Here is a 21,227-nt window from a genome sequence, read left to right as displayed (position 1 = left end):
ATGAATCAGAATATTTGAACAAATCTCTTGAATGAATGATTCAATGACTCACTCTTAAAGACTTCACTTGTTTCATTACTGGATGAATCAGGGTTTTTGAACGATCTCTTGAATGAATGATTCAATGACTCACTCTTAAAGACTTCACTTGTTTCATTACTGGATGAATCAGAATATTTGAACAAATCTCTTGAATGAATGATTCAATGACTCACTCATAAATACTTCGCTTGTTTCATTACTGGATGAATCAGAATATTTGAACAAATCTCTTGAATGAATGATTCAATGACTCACTCATAAATACTTCACTTGTTTCATTACTGGATGAATCAGAATATTTGAACAAATCTCTTGAATGAATGATTCAATGACTCACTCATAAATACTTCACTTGTTTCATTACTGGATGAATCAGGGTTTTTGAACGATCTCTTAAATGAATGATTCAATGACTCACTCTTAAAGACTGCACTCGTTTCATTACTGGATGAATCAGAATATTTGAACAAATCTCTGAATCAATGATTCAATGACTCACTCATAAATACTTCGCTTGTTTCATTACTGGATGAATCAGAATATTTGAACAAATCTCTGAATGAATGATTCAATGACAAAAAAAAAGAACAGTCACTTGTCGCCACCTACTGGTGAAACGATGTAATTGATACAATCTTTATTTGAGCATCAAGTTACTTTCAAATGGTGATTTACTCTATTTTTATTTAACGATTAATCGTGCAGCTCTACTGTGGAGAGTTTTTACTGTGATGTGCTTACCTTTGGCCTTGACGACACACTTGATGCTTCAGAACCCCAGAAAGGAAAAACAAAGAGAGAGAGAGAGAGAGACAGTTAGGACAATATAACAGCTATCCTAACTAAGACAGTCCTGACAAGAACAACACATGCAGACTCTCCACAATGGCAAAACTTCTAATTTAGAGCGTTGAAGCTCAGACTCATGGGATTGCTCTTCTGAACACTGAGAGAAGCACTTTAATGAACTCTACAGGGAGACGACAGCAAACACAAGTGAGACGACTCCTAACACTCATATCACCTGTGCCTCTGTCCTTCATTAAAACTTTCCCATAAAACAAAGAAAATGGAAATGGCTGAGGAAATGAGAGGAAATCTTCTCCCAGACCGAATCTCACCGCACACAGGGGGCCCGATGCAGTAAAACGACAATGTGCCAAGATCAATATTCTAGCTTTGAGTTTCTAGCTAACAATGCAGGCTAAAGTCTGGGCGGAATTCAAAATGAAGTTCCACAATAACAATGAAATCTTATCAGTAACTTTGAGGTAATAAAACGCATAAAATGGAGTCTCTAAAGGCTTCAGTAACCGATTTTCTTTTAAACAACAGCAATTACAAACATAATTCACAATCACAGCTCTCAGACTCCAGGAACAGGGGTTTTCAAAGGCAGAAGAGTGGCGTCTTTGACTGACCCGAGGGAGACTGGGATATCCGTAAAACACGGTTTATATGGAGGAAGAGGCGACCAGATTGGAATGGATTTTTGGCTAAAATTTCAGATGGATTTTGAGCAAGTTGTGTGATGCTGATCTACTAGAATTGAGTCAATTTACTAAGAGATCAAATCTAATGCAGCCATTAAAGCCTAGTCCACTCCGTACGCTATTTCCATCTGAGACCAATATCTGAGATCACAAATGATTTCTATTCTTTGATTGTTGAGTAAGCGGTTATCTTAAATGGTTCACAAAAACTGAACAGTGTTTAGATTTATAAGTGAAAGAGAACGATAATAGAACAGCAAATTTGCATACTGTCCATCCTAAATACTAGGGCTAGTCTGTAATACAGTGCAGTGTACAACTGAATGCCATCTTCAAGCATGCATGGTTGCTAAATGCAAATGTGAGATGCTATACAGGTTGCCTGTCAAAATGGTTGGTAGATGAGCAAAATTACCCATCAGTGCACAAAACAAACCCTGCATTTGAATGGTGGCAGGTGATCATTTCATACCCTGAGTCGCTTTCGACTTGGAAAAAGTGTTAGTGCTGCATAAAGAATGTGGGAAATGAAACAACATTGGACAATGTATCTGTTATTAGAATAAAATGTAATATTCTGGGTTTTTTCATCTTTCAGGTTCAAACACGTCAGGAACGCTCATAATTATTCATGTGATCGCGTGGCTTTATCCTATGAGAAGGCGCTGTCTCATAATTATTCATGACATCACGTCACATTGTCCTCCTGAGACAGGGATTCAAACACTCAGCAGGCTCTTCAGTGAATTAATACCTCGCAGAAAGTCTCGAGTGTTCGTCCTCCCTTGTGATGCTGATGGAGCAATCACCCAAGTTAGGCAACGAGCTTTTATCACGTGAGAGCGGACTGAGACAATCTGATAGTCATGGACGCAAACGCCGTCCACTCTCACTGTGAGTGTGCACATTCATCAAACCACTTCCACTGAGTGAATAACAGTTATTAAAAATGCAAATGCACATTCAATTATTATTTGATGCAAAAGAAAACCAAAATAACCAAAAATAAATAGGTTTTGAGGAGATGCCCCCTTCCATGTAAAGCGCTTTGAGTACCCAGAAAATCGCTATATAAATGTAACAAATTATTATAATTAATTGAAACAGCTTGCATATGCATTAAACTAGATGAAAATGAGCAGTGTGTATTTGGGTAATGCACTGTAAACTCTCATAATACAGGGCATTTTGATGAGTGCAATTATGAACAGCAGCGTGCATTCATGAGAAACTTTGATGCCATTAACTCCATTAAAGTGAGATAAAACTGTGGATCAGACACAACTGTTGTGTTCTCTCCTGGCCTCCTACTCTTTTCACTGTGTTGAAAACTGGAGGGTTTCATAACACTACAAACCCAAAAGCGAAGTAAAATGATTGCTAATGCTAAGATGCAAATGTAAACGCAGCACCATCAATGGCATTGTTCCAGTTCTAGCTTTCAAAATACTTACGGTGAAGTACACACTTTTAGTATACAGTAGAGTGTGCACACCAGGAGACACTTTTACTGATGACTTTATCAGCAGGCCTGGTTCGGGAAGTATTTTTATCAGTCATTTTCTTCATAGGCATTAAAAAATAATGCGTTAAAAAGTTGTAAGCCCTAGACCAAACTACTAGTACGCTCACAAAGTTAACACTGACTACCGATTGGTCGATTTCTCTTCAGGATTATGGGTAGTGTAGTACAGCATTTTAATTTAGCAGTTGAATGAATTTGGCAGAAAAGTGTCTTTTCATTTAAAAATGGTTTTTCTATGAAGAAAATTGAATGGATTTTTACTTCCAGACCCTGACTGTTGCGCTCTACTGGGACGCAGCCAAAGACTTCACTACAAACTGGGAAACAAAGGAAGGAAGGAGTTCAAAAACCCAGAAGACAGCAGAGTATTAGCTTGCATGCTGAGAGACGGATTGAGAGCGGGAAAGTCAGAGCGTTAAGACTTACGAGAGCATGCAGGAAAGCTGTGGTTAATCTGTTCCATAACCTCAGCCAGATCAGAGTTACTGTTAGCACACTGACGGAGAAACTCATCTGAGAACACACACACACACACACACACAGAATACACTCAACAGATTATAACATAAAGAAGTCAATCAGAGCCATCAGCATAATCACCCTGCGGTGTGAGTGTGTGTGTGTGTGTACCTGGGAGCTCGGGATGTCCTGCTGTATCCTGATGGAGAGAGCCGGAGGACGACGTGCCATTTAACTCAGGCTAGAAAGAGAGATAGACATGGTTTAAAAACTGATAGTGATAAACCTACAAAACTAGGGGTGCGTGATATGCATCGTCTATGATAATATCGCAATTGTTGTTTTAGAGGCGCGGGAGCTGACATTATCGAGTAGGTCTGTCACTATCCAAAGAAAATTGACGAAAATTCATGCGTTTTTGTCTTCTATTTCTATATTTAGCCAAGCAATAACACACAATAGTGCTGTTTCTCCCGAATATTAGCAAGATTGCAATGTGAAATTAATTTTATACAAAAAAGAATTTAATATAATTACACACAAAATTGTCTGTTTTTGCTCTATTTTCGCCAACAAAATGAGTTCACCAGACTGCAACAGAACTCAGTATCAGCGGTTTTGGACGAATCTATGATTTAATAACACATTCTTAAAGACAGCCACTAGCTTTGTTCCCGAATGAATCAGCCGCTTGAACGAATCAGTTGAATAAGTGACTCCATGATTTGTTTAGTTTGATATTTAAAGAATCATTTCAAAAAAGAAAATCCTATTTGATATCTTATACAGCACTATTTATGCAACTGTATTTGCAGTGTAAATACATCTAAATCCTGTTTTAGATGCAGGTTTTTTTGTTGTTGATTTTATATAGTTCATTTGATTGGTAACAGCCTATAGTTTCTTATTATTTGAATTCAATTTATTGATTAAATGGGGAATATGAGAAGCTTTGGGAGTCAGTTGTCCATGATACATATAAACCTCACAAAAACACACGTCATCGTCGAAATCCCAGAAAATATCAAGACATCATTTTTTGTTACTATCGTGCCCCCTTATACAATACAGCATTATATATATATATATATATATATATAAAATCAGCAGTTCCTCACAGGCAGATTTATTTGTCATGTGTGAGAAGTAATTACTGCTTATGGTCTTCCTCTAGGTCAAAGCAAGGCAGCCAGAAATGTCAGACTGGAATGTCAGTCTTGTTGGCCTTTTTGGATACCCAGTTATATTGTGTTTATTTAGCTAAGAGCCTTTGACAAGACCATCTGGCCTAACTGAGGCTCAGTGCAGTGAATCAGGCCCCCAGGAGACCCAATAAATTACTGTTCCTCTAAATCAAGGCTCATTGAACGCCTGTGCTTGATTTACGACACTATTGGCGGCTGTTGGACTCCCTGGCATTGCCCATTAAACCATGAAGCCCATTGAAGGATGGAACAATAGCAGATTATACAGCGAAAATAGAGCTAGAACTGAACCTGAGACAGGTGAATGTTAGTCTTCACACCACAAGTGGACAGTTATAAGATGCAAGGCTTTAATTCTGATAGTCAAAAGTTTGGCTTCACAAGATTCGAGCTTTATTCCAATAAAGCGCTGCAGGGATGACGTATTTGTTTTGCCAGAATTTTTTATTTGACTTTCATTTTGGATTATTGGAGAAAATAAACTCTGTGATCAACAAAGGTTTATGGTTTTTACACATCAAGATTATCTTCACAAGTGAATTCAGGTTTTATGAATGTTGAAGCCTAAATTCAATAGTCAGAAGCAAAAAGCTAAAGTAGGCTATGAACGAACTTCACTACAGTGGCACAACTTCAATGTCACAATCACTAAGCTTCGAAAAACTCTTTCAGTCTTTATTTAAAATCTTCAAGTTGAAAAATGTGAGTTAGAATACTATAGAAGAGCACGATTATAAACACAACAACTGTGAATGCGACTGGTGAGTAGATGAGTTCACCTGTTCGGCTGATGATGCTTAACGCCCACGACAACCTCTGTAGTCCACATAACTCTGTACTTATGTATTGTATGACGTAGAGTAAAACGTGAAAAAAATATCTTGAGCTTGTTTTCACCACAGACGCATGACAAATGACGTATGAAAACATGTTCTACAGTCGGCTCAGAATATCAAACATGTTTGATCAGCTCAGACTGGAATGAATCTAGCAATTTTTTGTGAAATCTGTCAACTCAAACCTGAAGACTGTCTTTGACTTTGACTGTCTTTGACTAGTGTTGACTCCTAAAGACACCACAGATCTTGGCAGAAGTCATGTAAGTGTATTCCAGCCTTTGGAAGATGCCTTAAAATGGCGTGTAGGTAGGCAGCTTGTTACCTGATGCAGCAGCTGGCGTAGTCGGTAGAGCTGTGATTCCAGCTGCTTGTTGTGGTCCTCCAGTATCTGCATGCGGGCCTCCAGCCGTCCCTTGTGCTGTCGCAGGAGTTTAGCTTCAGCTAACAGGTCAGCTTCCTCAGGCGCTCCGCTAACTGCTGCGGCTCCTGTGCCGGACTGAACGTGCTGCTGCCGCAACTGCTCGTACTCCCTCTGCAGGCTCCTGAACACAGACAGGCCGAGAGTGTGTTTATATGCCATATATATAAAGGTGAGTTTGGGGCTTTATGTTTGTTGTGAGTTATGACTGTTGGATGCTGGGGCTGTTCTTTTATGTTCTGGCTTTGAAAGGCAATGAAGAAAAGTGAACCTACAGGGACCCTCAGCCTATTGTTAGACGGCTAGGCTTCTGTCAAAAACAGAACTAGATATACAACTAAACAGATGTGAATCATAACCGGACCTTTCTAATGCTGAAGCACTTTCACTGAATAATAGTAACTGCCACATTAACTAGCAGGTTAGATTCAATGTTTTTATCACTCATCAGCTGGAAAAAAATCTTTCTAAAAGTGATTCCAACGATACCGTTCCTCTGTGCTGTTATCATTATAGCTGTGGTGTGAGTGGACTCTGCTATTCTTTTACATTTACAGGTATTTTTATTGTTATCGTTGTAGATATTGCCCTTGGTGTTGCACCATTTTGCAAAATCAGAGGCTGTCTGTGCAGTGTGTTTGACAAACTCTATCCCGAATACAAAAATATGAACAGCTGTTTGTAAAGGTGTAAATACTGTTTGACTACCTTTCTTCTCTGTGATAAGTGGGTGTCAGAAATGTAAAGTTACATAGTGCACTGTGTCCCAGAGTATTTCAGTTTTTTTCTTTATATAAGCGCCATCTACTGTCAGAGAGTGAAACTGCACTTTCATTCACCCATTGGTCCGAAAAAGACAAATCAGATCGAATTGTCATGCCAAACATTCATGTTGGTGTGAACAGGCCTTAAGACTGCACAGATGCATATTTGCTTGACCAACCTGATTTAAATGCTATTTGATTGTAAGAAACTACGGAGCCCCTGAAGGGACATGGTGGTGGACATTTTTCAAGTATTTTGCATTCTCCCGCAAAACTTTTGCGTCTCACCGAGAAACTTTGCGTTCTCTCACAAAATGTTTGCGTTTTCTCTTGCAAAACCTGTTGTGAGTTTGGACAAACACTGTCCCGCTGGCGGTGTTTCAGACAGATCCGTATGTTAACAGTGTAGCGGTTCATAGCGTTTTATTTTAAACTTGGACTTAAGTATAAAGAAATACAGCCAGTGCTTAGTTTATTGGGTTCAGTAAAGTTGGCAATATATTCACAGATTCAAACCTCCTGGATCATTAATGCGTGAGCTGAACGCTGTTAAAACACAAACGACAGCTATTTCCAATCATAGTAACGTAGACAACGCGCTACAACCCAATTTTCCACAAAACAAGTCTTATAATATAAATAGATCTCTATGAGCAGGCGGCTGAGAGACAAGTCCGAAGGAACCGTCTGCAAAGAACAAACCCGAAAAGCGTTACTACAAAAATAGGCAATGTTACACACTGTAGTGTCACCAAATTCAATTCACACATCAATGATCTCCAACTGGTCACTCTGCAACACGTAGTTTGATAAAATGTGCTTTTGCATAATTGTAGTGATTTTTAATTATGAAATATAACTTCACTGTAACACACTCTTTACACAACCGATGAGTGACCTACCGCTGCTCCTCCTCCAGTCGCGCGATGATCCGCTCCAGTTCTCCGCGCTCCTCCCTCTCCACGGCCTGCAGGATCTGGGCGGGGCTCTGGAGCAGGTGGGAGGGGCTGTGGGTGTTGTGGGCGGGGCTCCTGGAGATGTGGGCGGGGGTTGGGGGCTGGCTGAAGGATGAGCCCTCTCCTCCCAAAGTCTGACAGTACTGCAGGATTAAAGTGTGTTCCTCGTCCCTACAGAACAATACAGAGAATGAGTTAGAAACATTCAATGTTTACTTTTTCAATTGCACAAAACTAGCCACTAAGATGTGTCAAAAAAAAAAAAAAAAACTTGTCAAAGTGTCTCAATATTCTGGCCTCTAGATACGTGATTTTTCAGTTCAGTTCATCTTTATTCATTTCCCGAAGGCAATTTGGTTGCAGCATACAAGTATGTCACACAAGACAACACAAGGGAAGGAAAAAAACAAACAAACAAAAACCTATTTCCTTCCTAAAAAGCATTTACCTTAAATTTAAGAACTTTCCAGCTGAAGGGGTAAATGAATGTCTAAATGATTTGTTTTACTCATAGGAGGTCTATACAGTCTTTTCTTGCCCGCATTATCCACCATAAAAATAACAAAATAGCGTTTGCTCAGAAAAGTAATAGCATACCTCTCCTCAACAAACTGAAAAAAATATTATTCATATTTCCGTAGCATTAATGGCACAAGTGTAACCGGTCCTGCTCGACCAGCTCCGAGCGGGACTCGAACCGGGGTCTCCGGCATGGGAGGCATACGCGCTAACAAGGACGCTAAACACCACAGTCTCTAGCATAGTCGCTAGGGGAGTGAGGTTTACACACACAGCTCTTACTAACCTGCTTCCATTACACAAGTTATACACCTAAGTTTAATACTTTGCATTAGGGATTTGCACAAACCCCAAACCCCAAGCATTAGCAATAGCCACAGCAAGGCTGATGCTGTCACAGCATGTAAACTATAACAGACAGAAGCATAATTAACACGTTCTTACGCCACAGCGGGATGCAAACGCTGAGATCAGAAAAGCCGACAGGAGATATAGGTTTTGGATGTGTGCTGTCCAAACAGCTGTGTGCACAATGAGTCTCAGGTGTGTGTTCACATGCTCTGTGGAGTGAGCGCTCTGATCCTGAATCCAACACTCATCTGGATGCACACACACAAAGACTAATCAGAGAGATTACATGGGCACTGCATCACAGGGTCCCTGCTAACAACCTGCCAACACCGGCAGATGCTGAATAAACCAACCAAACACGGCTGGGACACAGCAAACTGAAGGATATTTGCATTTCCTGAAGGAAAGGGTAGCAAAAGCTTTAGCTAAGATGATAAGAGTGACACAGGGGATATTAAAGTAGTTGGTTTAGGGTTAGTTGTAATTATGCATAATTTACTGTTAGAAGTACATGTAGTAACTACATGTTACCTACCTTTGTCTTCACTTTCAGTACTAATCTGTTTTATCTTTTCACAAATAAAGTTTGCGTTTAAGAATTGTTTAGTTTGAAAAGTAGGCTTGTGTTTAAAATAGCATTTGCTTTGATATTTTATATAATGTAATGACGCTCAGACTTTTTTAAGTGTGGCTTAAATGTCCAAATACTTGTTTGTACACTAAATAAATATCAGTTACATAATTTGTGATTCACATGAAAATTGTTACGAAATATCTGGGTCATATGGCATTAAATGTAAGCCTATTTTAAGGATCATTAGGGCTATTTTACATTATTTTTCATGGCAAATGAGCACATAACCCCCCGATTTTTATTAGCAAATTGCAAAATAATCTCATTCTCAGAACAGCAATAAATAATAATATAATAATAATAATAATAAAGACATATTTAAATTGCAACAGTATACATTAAGGTAGAATTTGTTGAAAACATTGAGTACAGAATGTAACTTATGCTTAGTTTATTAATAAAACAATATAACAACAAAAGGCACAATGAAAAGAAAATCTGAAAAAGGTCTTATTTATATGCAAGATAAACATTTCTTATTCCAGTCTTTCTATATATGTGTTCATGATGTTCACATAATGTATAATGACTGTAATATATATACAGTGAGGAAAATAAGTATTTGAACACCCTGCTATTTTGCAAGTTCTCCCACTTGGAAATCATGGAGGGGTCTGAAATTGTCATCGTAGGTGCATGTCCACTGTGAGAGACATAATCTAAAAAAAAAAAATCCAGAAATCACAATGTATGATTTTTTAACTATTTATTTATATGATACAGCTGCAAATAAGTATTTGAACACCTGAGAAAATCAATGTTAATATTTGGTACAGTAGCCTTTGTTTGCAATTACAGAGGTCAAACGTTTCCTGTAGTTTTTCACCAGGTTTGCACACACTGCAGGAGGGATTTTGGCCCACTCCTCCACACAGATCTTCTCTAGATCAGTCAGGTTTCTGGGCTGTCGCTGAGAAACACGGAGTTTGAGCTCCCTCCAAAGATTCTCTATTGGGTTTAGGTCTGGAGACTGGCTAGGCCACGCCAGAACCTTGATATGCTTCTTACAGAGCCACTCCTTGGTTATCCTGGCTGTGTGCTTCGGGTCATTGTCATGTTGGAAGACCCAGCCTCGACCCATCTTCAATGCTCTAACTGAGGGAAGGAGGTTGTTCCCCAAAATCTCGCAATACATGGCCCCGGTCATCCTCTCCTTAATACAGTGCAGTCGCCCTGTCCCATGTGCAGAAAAACACCCCCAAAGCATGATGCTACCACCCCCATGCTTCACAGTAGGGATGGTGTTCTTGGGATGGTACTCATCATTCTTCTTCCTCCAAACACGTTTAGTGGAATTATGACCAAAAAGTTCTATTTTGGTCTCATCTGACCACATGACTTTCTCCCATGACTCCTCTGGATCATCCAAATGGTCATTGGTAAACTTAAGACGGGCCTTGACATGTGCTGGTTTAAGCAGGGGAACCTTCCGTGCCATGCATGATTTCAAACCATGACGTCTTAGTGTATTACCAACAGTAACCTTGGAAACGGTGGTCCCAGCTCTTTTCAGGTCATTGACCAGCTCCTCCCGTGTAGTTCTGGGCTGATTTCTCACCTTTCTTAGGATCATTGAGACCCCACGAGGTGAGATCTTGCATGGAGCCCCAGTCCGAGGGAGATTGACAGTCATGTTTAGCTTCTTCCATTTTCTAATGATTGCTCCAACAGTGGACCTTTTTTCACCAAGCTGCTTGGCAATTTCCCCGTAGCCCTTTCCAGCCTTGTGGAGGTGTACAATTTTGTCTCTAGTGTCTTTGGACAGCTCTTTGGTCTTGGCCATGTTAGTAGTTGGATTCTTACTGATTGTATGGGGTGGACAGGTGTCTTTATGCAGCTAACGACCTCAAACAGGTGCATCTAATTTAGGATAATAAATGGAGTGGAGGTGGACATTTTAAAGGCAGACGAACAGGTCTTTGAGGGTCAGAATTCTAGCTGATAGACAGGTGTTCGTTCAAATACTTATTTGCAGCTGTATCATACAAATAAATAGTTAAAAAATCATATATTGTGATTTCTGGATTTTTTTTTTAGATTATGTCTCTCACAGTGGACATGCACCTACGATGACAATTTCAGACCCCTCCATGATTTCCAAGTGGGAGAACTTGCAAAATAGCAGGGTGTTCAAATACTTATTTTCCTCACTGTATATATATCTGAGGATTATCAGTGCAGTGCTGAAAACAAGAGTGATATTTGAGAGAGGTGCTGAAGTGCTTGTGTAAAGAGGGACAGAGATGAAAGAGAAGGCCGGAGAGAGACAGACCTGTGCGCAGGTGTCACATCTGTCCCCACACAGCATCAGTCAAGAGTCTGTGTCCCCAGCCGTCACATTCAATCTAAAACACCATCACAGGAGAAAGTCCCCCGACGACTGCCGTCTCCTTCCCCTTCATCCCTTCTTCGCTTCACCTCTCGCTCTCTCTGTCTGCCTTGCTTTCAGGTACGATCACTTGAAAGTTTCTTTGGCTTCTTTATTGTAACGCTCAGTGTTGTTTATTTGAAAAATAACAAACATACACACTGCGTTTGCCAGTCAAGGTTTCACAAGCTCAGATTAACATCCAGACACCCAACCTCTTCAAATATCTTGAAAATGTGTGTGTGGGTGAATATTAAGAAGGGGGGGGGGGGGGGGGGGGGGGGGGGAGCATTGTTTGCTTAAAAGAAAGTTTGACATTTTCATCAGTCACAGAACAATTCTCAATTTTTTTGTGTAATTGTTAACTATTTATACATTAAAAAGCAGTGTTTGTCTTTTTAAACACTTTTTTTGTTTCGATCTGCGCACGTTTGCGTGTACATTCGTCTGACCTTGATCAGAGTAAATACTCGACTGCATATGGCAGTAATAAAGGGAAAGTGTTTCATGTTTGATCTCTAGTGTAGCATCAGTGCAGATTTGAGACTCAGACCTCCCTCTGAGGAGGAAGGCCAGGCAACGGCTTATTAGCTCTGTAATTATCATACGCTTGTTCTGTGAAGGACACCCGCTGAGCTCGCCTCAACACGTCCAGATCAGTATAAAACAAGCTCGGGAGTCTTTAATGATGAGCGCATGGCGTGCCAAACTCTTAAATGGTCATATTCTGCACTTTTGAAGCATTTCAAAGTGCACTTAGTAAAGGATTTCTGCACACCAAACATAATTTAGTTAGTTATCTGCCACTGATCGAATTAAACCAGCTTAAACCAAATGCTACTGTGCCTTTAAGACTTCTATATGTAAATGACCGGTTAACCTTGTAAATGACTAGTTCAAGGTGGGCGGGCACATGTTAATGAGTTTACTGATGTTGACGATTTTTGAACAGGTTGTTTTTGCATCGTTTCAATTCGTTATTATTTGAAAAGAGCAAGATCCTGTTTTCCAAGATAGGAATTAGCAGGATGACAATGGCAAGTGGAACTAGATTTGTTAAGTTTCTAAAGACAATGTGAGAGGTATTTGCCCACTTTAAGGCCAATTCAGACATCAACCAAAGTAGAGTACGTCACTTTTCCGACATTACATGACCCGACAAAAGCTGATTGAACATGTTCAATTGGCGAAAACGCAAGCACTGACCAATGGCAACAGATTCAGATGCAGGGGTAACACACTGATGAACGTGTCTGTCGCCGTTGGTTCAATGTGAACTGGCCTCTAAACCGGCATACAACGTTATCTTTTTGAACAAGTTCCCTTTTGACCATTAAAAGTAAATGTAAAAGTGATACTTTCCTCAAACACCATTAATGAATAACCTTCACATTATTCTTCACAGACACACTCACTTCAAAGTTTCCCTTTCCTTATGAAACAATTGTCTCTCTTTCAGGGATGTTACTCTACTTTCACTTGGTTTCAACTTCCCAATTTTCATCTGCCACTCGATGAATCTTTTGTCTTCATTTCTTTTCTTCTAGGTTTTCTCATTTCACACAAAGGTTTTTTTTTTCAGACAAAAAATTGGGAGAAAAACGAAACAATAAAAGAGACTAATTTAAGTCAATAGGAGCTGTCGAAAGGAGCGCGGCTCCCAGCAGGTCCATCAGCAAAACAAAGTCACAGAGAGAGCTGGAATCACTCGCCGTCTCCTTGTTATCGGCCCATTACTCACTCTACCTGTCTAACTCTCACACCGGCGTGAGCTGATACATTTCACAACTCTAATAGCCCTTTACTACTGAAACTGGACCTGTGAAGATCTCTTATGATAGGCATGTGTTTTCAATGAGAGACCAATCAAAAAATGGCAACTAACTCTTAACCCCTTTTAAGGCAAAGATTGCCAACGGCCCCAGATTAAATGACAAATTAAGGTCATTTCATGCCTGCCTACATGTGGAAGTCGAATATTCAAGCTGTTTATCCATTTTCTACCCCTGAACGAAAAATCGTGACCCTGGACCACAAAACCACTCAAAAGTCGCACGGGTATATTTGTGGCAATAGCCATTGTATGGGTCAAAATTATCGTTTTTTCTTTTATGCCAAAAATCATTAGGATATTAAGTAAAGATCATGTTCCACGAAGATATTTTGTAAATTGCCTACTGTAAATATATTAAAAATATTTTTTTGTGAGTGGATGCAGCAAAAGCGCAAACATAAATGGACAACTTTAAAGGAGATTTTCTCAATGTTGTATCTAGGGTTGCAAAATTCTGGGAATTTTCAAAGATGGAAACTTTCCATGGGAATTAATGGGAATTTAAGGGAATTAACAGGAATTTATGGGAATAAACGGGAATAAACTGGGAATTTTCAAAGTTGAAGGTTGGCTCTTCATAGGGAACTTAAATATAGTTGAGGAAAGTATATTTTAGCATAATCTTGACTAAAACAAATAGATGCCATTCAAATACACTTGAATATCCATGCCATTCCTCAATCACATGCACATAGCACACTGCTTACTGCATGGCTATTGAGACCACACCCCCTACTGGCACTGTGCATGCCTCCATCACATGTACAGAAGCCCAAAGCACAAGACTATTGAAGGCACACATTTGAGCCTGTGGACTAAACAAAGTGCAGTATGTTTTGATGATATTATGGGGAAATATATTAATTAAATGTTTAAATTGCAAATATCACATACAAATGTATTCATCTAGTAGATAGCAAGCTGATAAGTTAGATGCTAAATAAGCTAGCATAACTTTATTTACCACATAAGTAGGGCTGGGCGGTATGATGGCATATATCGTTACCGCGGAAGAAAATGTCAACCGTAACAGATTTTTTTATTCCGTGTATACCGCGACATGTAAATAAGTAGGCGTGGTTAACTCACGTGCAGCGTGCATGAGACACTGATATTTGTCAAAGAAACATGAAGAATGACCAAGAGGATCCACAAAAGGAATTACGTTTTCAAAATTAACGTGATATTTTCAGGGGGAAGGCGCAGAAGTCAACTAGAGCAGTGCAGCACACTGAAAGTTTATAGAGATGCACATGCTCACAACGGGGCTTACTTGACAACAAGTTCATATATCAATATTCTAACGAATAGAAATAACCTTAAATAATGTATCTATCCGTCTTTTATGTGTACAGTTACTTTCAGAGTGGACGCGCAAGCGGTTGCCGTGGTAATGAATATTTCCAAAATTCCCCAGCTTAACTTCCCATGGAAATTTACCGGAAACTTTCCGGAAATTTTCCGCCCCTTTGCAACCCTAGTTGTATCTCGACCAAATATTGTCATATCCTAACAAACAAAGCTTAAAGCTTATTTATTCAGCTTTCATGTGATGTATAGATCTCAATTAAAAAAAACAAAACCTTGTGACTGGTTTTGTGGTCCAGGGTCACATATAATTATTCTACAAATACACTTAGATGGACTATATACATTCATATGGATCAAAATATTATACTTTATCTTATATTTCCAATTTATTAACAAAATATTGTGTCATCACACTTTAACCCCCTAATCTGTATGACTTCAAACCAAACAGATTTTGCTAAATAACTGCTCAGTATGTATTGTAGAGAGCAGTGAATTGTAATTCAGCTACCAAGAAAGGTTCAGCCTGAAATATAACAGATTTAACTGTCCAGACAGATGGACCCAAGAGGAAAATCCTCTCCTCAGAAAGCTCAGAACAGGAACTCAGTTTTGAAGGAGGCGTCGGGAACGAAGAAAGCTTTGTATTTGTTCTATTACACCGGAACAAGGAGAGACAGATCTGGAAAGCATTCAATCAGAGTGGAAAAGCAGTCTAAAGAACAAGACACTGACAGAAAACCACATCACTGCCTACATCTCCCACTGGACCGAGGGAGAGAACGGAAAGAGAGGCACAAATTGGAGACAAAGCGATCGCAAGCTCCCCTTATCTCTGTGCAGATGAGATTTCACATCAGGCAGCTGCTGTATATCGCCGCAGGGCTGAGGCGAGATGAGAGAGAGAAGAGAGGGAGGGGTAAAGGAGACGTCCCGCTTGTGTCTGTGATTCTGCATAGGCTGCATTGATCAGCTGGAGTGTAAACAGAGTTCATAAGCCCTAAACCCCAGAGCCAACGAAAATGGGAAATGAGAATGCTAACCTGAGCATGCATATAAAGAAAGAGAAGGGGAGGATGAAACTGAATGAGAAAGAAAACAGAGGTGCGAGCGGTGGCATAGTGGTTAGTGCATGTGGCCCAGATACGCTGAGCTGTGCTGCTCCTGTTTCTCCTCTTTCTCCTAAAAATTCTGATTCTTTCATGATTAATGCTGTCATGATTAAGTGATTAAGTTCCCTTATTATGCTTTTTCGGATAATACCGTTCATGTAGTGTGTAAAACAGCTGTTTGTGAATGTGAAACGTCGGCAAGGTTTCAATGATAAAAGTTTACAACAAATACAAATATTGCCTCCTAAAAGAAAGAATCAATTCTGAACTGCTGAAACGAGTCGTCTATAATTCCAGTCTTAGGCCGTGTGTCCACCAAAGCATTTTTAGCCAGCTGAAAACGCCTAGCTGTGGGCACTTGAGAGCGTTTTGGCAGCGTTGCGTTTTTTTCAGTTGAGACACTTTCCTTGTTATAATACATAATATCCGCGAAAGTGTTACTAGTATCTCATTTCACACATATTTTGTTTCTGTGTGGATTCTATATTAAAATGTCGATACAATGTAATGTATTTTCTCTGGCTCTTGTTTTAAATGATTTTGTTGCGTTATTATGCTTGTTGTCGTCATCTGTTGACGTTGTACAAGCAGAATGCGGCGGTTGGTCGGTGTGGTATTAGTCACGCCCCTCCTCCACTGGGATTGGACGGTTGGGTAAAAAGTGACAGTGATGAGCACTGCATTTTACCCAAAGTTGAACATTCTTCAACTCTCGGTGACCAGTAGAAAACGCAGAGCGCTCGGCGCTTCAGCGTGAAAAAGACGCTCACCGCCTCGTTACGCTCATGCCGTTTTAAAAGCGCGGCGCTCCCATTGAAAACAATTGAAAAAACACGCCAGCCGCGTGAAAAAACACTTTGGTGGACACACGGCCTTACTTTCTGCTCGAACCTACGTAGGTTTGTACCAAATCTGCATAATGCCAGCCTATGGTCTTCATTGGCTGCCCGTGAACAACATCTACTTTGACTCAAACACTGTAGTTGTAGCTGAGGCCTGGAAACGTTTGCTCAGTGTTGTCGACATGTCAACGCGAAGCAGAGTAGACCAATCACAACAGACTGGGCCATCTGACCAATCAGAGCAGACTAGACCAATCACAACAGACTGGGCCATCTGACCAATCAAAGCAGAGCAGACCAATCACAACAGACTGGGTCATCTGACCAATCAGAGCAGACTAGACCAATCACAACAGACTGGGCCATCTGACCAATCAAAGCAGAGCAGACCAATCACAACAGACTGGGTCATCTGACCAATCAGAGCAGACTAGACCAATCACAACAGACTGGGCCATCTGACCAATCAAAGCAGAGCAGACCAATCACAACAGACTGGGTCATCTGACCAATCAGAGCAGACTAGACCAATCACAACAGACTGGGCCATCTGACCAATCAAAGCAGAGTAGACCAATCACAACAGACTGGGCCATCTGACCAATCAGAGCAGACTAGACCAATCACAACAGACTGGGCCATCTGACCAATCAAAGCAGAGCAGACCAATCACAACAGACTGGGTCATCTGACCAATCAGAGCAGAGTAGACTAATTATGACAACATACTCGGTCATCTGACCAATCAGAGCAGAGTAGACCAATCACAACAGACTGGATCATCTGACCAATGAGAGTAGAGTAGACCAATCACAACAGACTGAGCCATGTGACCAATCAGAGCAGAGTAGACCAATCACAACAGACTGGGCCACCTGACCAATGAGAGTAGAGTAGACCAATCACAACAGACTGAGACATCTGACGAATCAGAGCAGAGTAGACCAATCACAACAGACTGAGACATCTGACGAATCAGAGCAGAGTAGGCTCTTGGGAAGGAGGGATTTAGAAAAAGACTGATAAAAGAGGTGATGATGCATTTTAATGGTTTTTGTAAAAATAAAAATAGCATGGCACTTTAAGCACACATGCAGGACACGCCAAGCTGTGGTGCTCACGCAGGAGATTCAGGTTTGAATCTGGCATGCAACGTGTCCCGATCAAGTCTGCACAGATCGGAGCACCTGCTCTGGACAAAGTATGGCTTGAATCCAGCCCAGATCCCATTCCCTCTCTTTTTAATGATCACTTCTTGTCAAAGTCTAGAACAGCTGTAGAATAAAAATGAGGCAAAAGCCCCAAAATTAAAAAATAAATAAATAAATAAAACCCATCAAGTGAGTTTTAATGGCATTTTCAAGTGGGAAATCTTCCCACCTGCACTCAATTAAACCCAACAGATAATGCTATTACACACCAATCCATCACAAACATTATAATGAAGCGTCCTCTCCCTTCTCTCTCTGCATCTCAGACACACACACAAGCAAATATATGACGTCGAAGAGTGTGCTAATGCATTAGGTACAGAGATAAACAAGGTGTTAGCGGGACACCAGGAGGAATGGAATTAGTTCCATCTACTTAGAGCGAGCCGAAGAACAACGCAAAAAGAGAGACAGGGAAGAGAAAGAGACAGCAGAAGTAATTAGATTTATGAGGGATGCTAATAAGATTATTTTAACACCACTTTACAAACTGTCAGCAAACAGAAACTCGCTATTTATACAGTGGTAAAGTCACAAATACTAGCGTACATTTTTTTCGTCCTGGTAAAACGGACCATCATCTGACAATCTTCATTAACGTCATGCTGATGAAACAGTGAGCAACCGCACAGATACACACGCACACTCTCTCAATGGGAAACGTGCTCCGAGAGGACAATATCCAGGTAGTGTTTGAGGAACAAGAGGACATTTGCTCATTAAAAGTCAGAACGTCTCTCGTCGGCTTTGAACGATCGCTCTAATGAACGAGTTTTTCCGGCAATCCATGTTTTCACTGTTATACGGTAGGGGGCGCTATTATGCATCTTTAGAAAATCTCCAGATCCAAAAACAAGCGAAGAAGAAGCAGAAACCAGCAACAACATGAACATTACACATGTAAGCTAACGCGATCATCAAACGTTTAACAGCATATAAATCAAAACTCAGATATTCATACAACAAAATATTCCACATGGGAGCCGTGAACATTTTGTGAAAATTATCAAAAATGCTGCCGCTGGTTGGCAAATAATAATAATAAAAAAAACGCTGTCAGGGAAAGAAAATAGATCAAATGAATTAAGTTCATATTCAGTACTCAGTAGTGTTTGTATGTCACAGGCAACATGAACCCATGTGCACAATACAGTATGTGAGAGTGAATGAATGTGTGTGTATCAGGAACCGCTAATGGAAGTTCATTTCTTTGATTGAGATCAGCAGCGCGTCTGATTCCTCTCACTATTTCAGTTCATTCTTTTCATTTCTTTCATCACGCAGAGAAAAGAAAAGTCAGAGTGTCTCACGGTGTCCAACCTTGAAGGGGTCAGGCGATGGAAAATCGAGTTCGAGACATACTCAAAACATTCACGACTCAAAACTAATGAGACTAAACTGCAAAAGAAGTAATAAACAAAAATGTTTTTTGACATTGTTTGATTAAAATACAATTTATTTAAACAAACCTCTTTTGTGAATGTCTTGAACTAAACATTGTCTGAGTGAGTCAGACGTTATTCGCTCTGGAGGATTCAGTGAATAATTCGTTACACTGATTCAAACCGATTAGTTGCAAGTTCTTGAGGCTTTTTGAGTGATTCATTAAAACAACATGTTGTCTATATGTATTATTATATTCAGGGGTTTTTTCTCCTCAGCACGTGTGATTTAGACTAAAACGCAGATAGATTCAGCAACGACAACCAATCAAAAAAGAGGTAATTTACATACAAAAGTCTTAAAGGTACAGCAGCAAATTCAGCTTGCTTAAAAAATAAAAAATAAGAAACTGTTTTAGTGCAAGAAACCTTGAGTCACTCATCATACTCATCTTTCCATATCTCTTTTTGATTCTCTCTGTCAGCACTGAGACCTGATGGATCTGATTCAGACTCCACCAAAGCACACACGACACATGGCTGCATTTATGTGGGTCATTACTGTGGTCAGTCAGACTGCAGGAGACAATCGCTTAATTCACACATGAGCGCTGATTTACCACACTGTAAAAAGACATCAGTTGACTTAACCTAAAAAAAAAGTGAGGAGACCCAGTGCCTTAAAATTATTAGGTAAATAAACTTCATGCGTAATTGATAAATTAGGGTATGTGGAATTGTCAAGTTCAAATTCAAACATGGCCTTGAAATGAAAAGAAAAGAATTGCATTTAGGATAAAGTCTCACTGTGTGTGTGTGTGTGTGTGTTTTGGACACTCACATGCTTCCAGTGGCCGAGCTGCTGTCGGTGGGCAGAGAGCCGTTGGAGCGCTCCATCTGGGCCAACCTGAATGGACAGAGATCGACACCAACATGAGACCAACATGGCAGCATCACAGTGTTTATTAGGATTAAAAGGAGGTAGGGTATGGATTTGTGTACCTCCAAGACTCCACCATGGCTGAGCATGTTTATTCATGTGCTGGGTGATCAATGAGAATATAAAACTATAAAAATGTAAACTCAAAAAAGGCTACTGGTGTGACCTTCCAATTCTGAGTAACTGCTTTTACTCTCTCTCTCTCTCACACACACACACAGACACACACACATACACACAGAACTGAAGACTTGTCCCGATGGATTACAGTCTCATACAGTTCCTATAATGGGATAGAGGCTTCATCCGTAGTCTATATTCACAATCCCATAATAACCGCCTGTGTGTGTGATAGTGACATTGAGAGAATCTAGCTGACGGTGAAAATCCATTTTCGAGTCTTTATGGGTAGAAGGTCAGACCTGGAGGCAGTTGGTGCATTTGTGCATGCGTAGTATGTTTTCTACTTTTCTCTTTGAGCAGGTGTAAATCGAATTGATACGCGCCTAATATACTCTATGTGGCACCAGATTAAATTGGCTTCGGCGGAGAGCCAGAGGTCTAACAGGGCGTGTGTGCATTTACACTGCTCATCTGTCACCGCTTAAACATGTCTGGCCCTGCGGTGATGCACTCGGACAGACTGACGGCAGCGGATCTCAAATCATGACCGAATTACTGGAATCACTAATGCTTATGATGACAGAGAACAGGAAATTATTCAAAATATTAGTACTTTAGTCATTGTCAATTAAAAAGTGATTTAATTTATTTATTATTAATTGCTAATAATCAGTACATATAACTTGGACTAATATTAGTTATTATTGGGGCTAATTAGGGAAGAATGAAGCCATCAAATAAAAAAAATTCATGGAATATTGCAGGATTTATTATAAATGATTTATCAGTGCACATCATTATTTGTTTTTTAAATTCATGTGTCTCATACTTTTTAACCAAAATATCTCCCCCTCGCTCTTGCAGCGACACATCTCTTCCCTTCTCTGATGATGAGGGCG

General features: G+C 40.1%; 1 protein-coding gene across 5 annotated transcripts in view; it reads right to left on the bottom strand.

Annotated features, from left to right (window-relative positions):
- Positions 1–21,227, bottom strand: part of utrn (utrophin) — a gene marked incomplete at its 3' end in the record, with an annotated part of 265,554 nt that overhangs the window by 3,545 nt on the left and 240,782 nt on the right. For 4 of the 5 annotated variants that reach the window (XM_084428992.1, XM_084428993.1, XM_084428996.1 and 1 more), the window contains 6 exons: positions 20,107–20,172; positions 7,648–7,872; positions 5,886–6,105; positions 3,691–3,760; positions 3,487–3,573; positions 784–809 (listed from right to left, as the gene is read on the bottom strand). In XM_084428992.1, coding sequence (XP_084285118.1) covers positions 784–809; positions 3,487–3,573; positions 3,691–3,760; positions 5,886–6,105; positions 7,648–7,872; positions 20,107–20,172 — 694 coding nt within the window. The remainder of the gene's footprint in view (positions 1–783; positions 810–3,486; positions 3,574–3,690; positions 3,761–5,885; positions 6,106–7,647; positions 7,873–20,106; positions 20,173–21,227) is intronic. The other variant, XM_084428995.1, reaches the window with a different exon arrangement.

The sequence above is a fragment of the Rutilus rutilus genome (assembly GCF_951802725.1).
Source record: "Rutilus rutilus genome assembly, chromosome: 13".
NCBI lineage: Eukaryota > Metazoa > Chordata > Actinopteri > Cypriniformes > Leuciscidae > Rutilus > Rutilus rutilus.
Note: the sequence above shows the minus strand (reverse complement) of the source record. Positions and strands in the feature narration are given on the sequence as shown.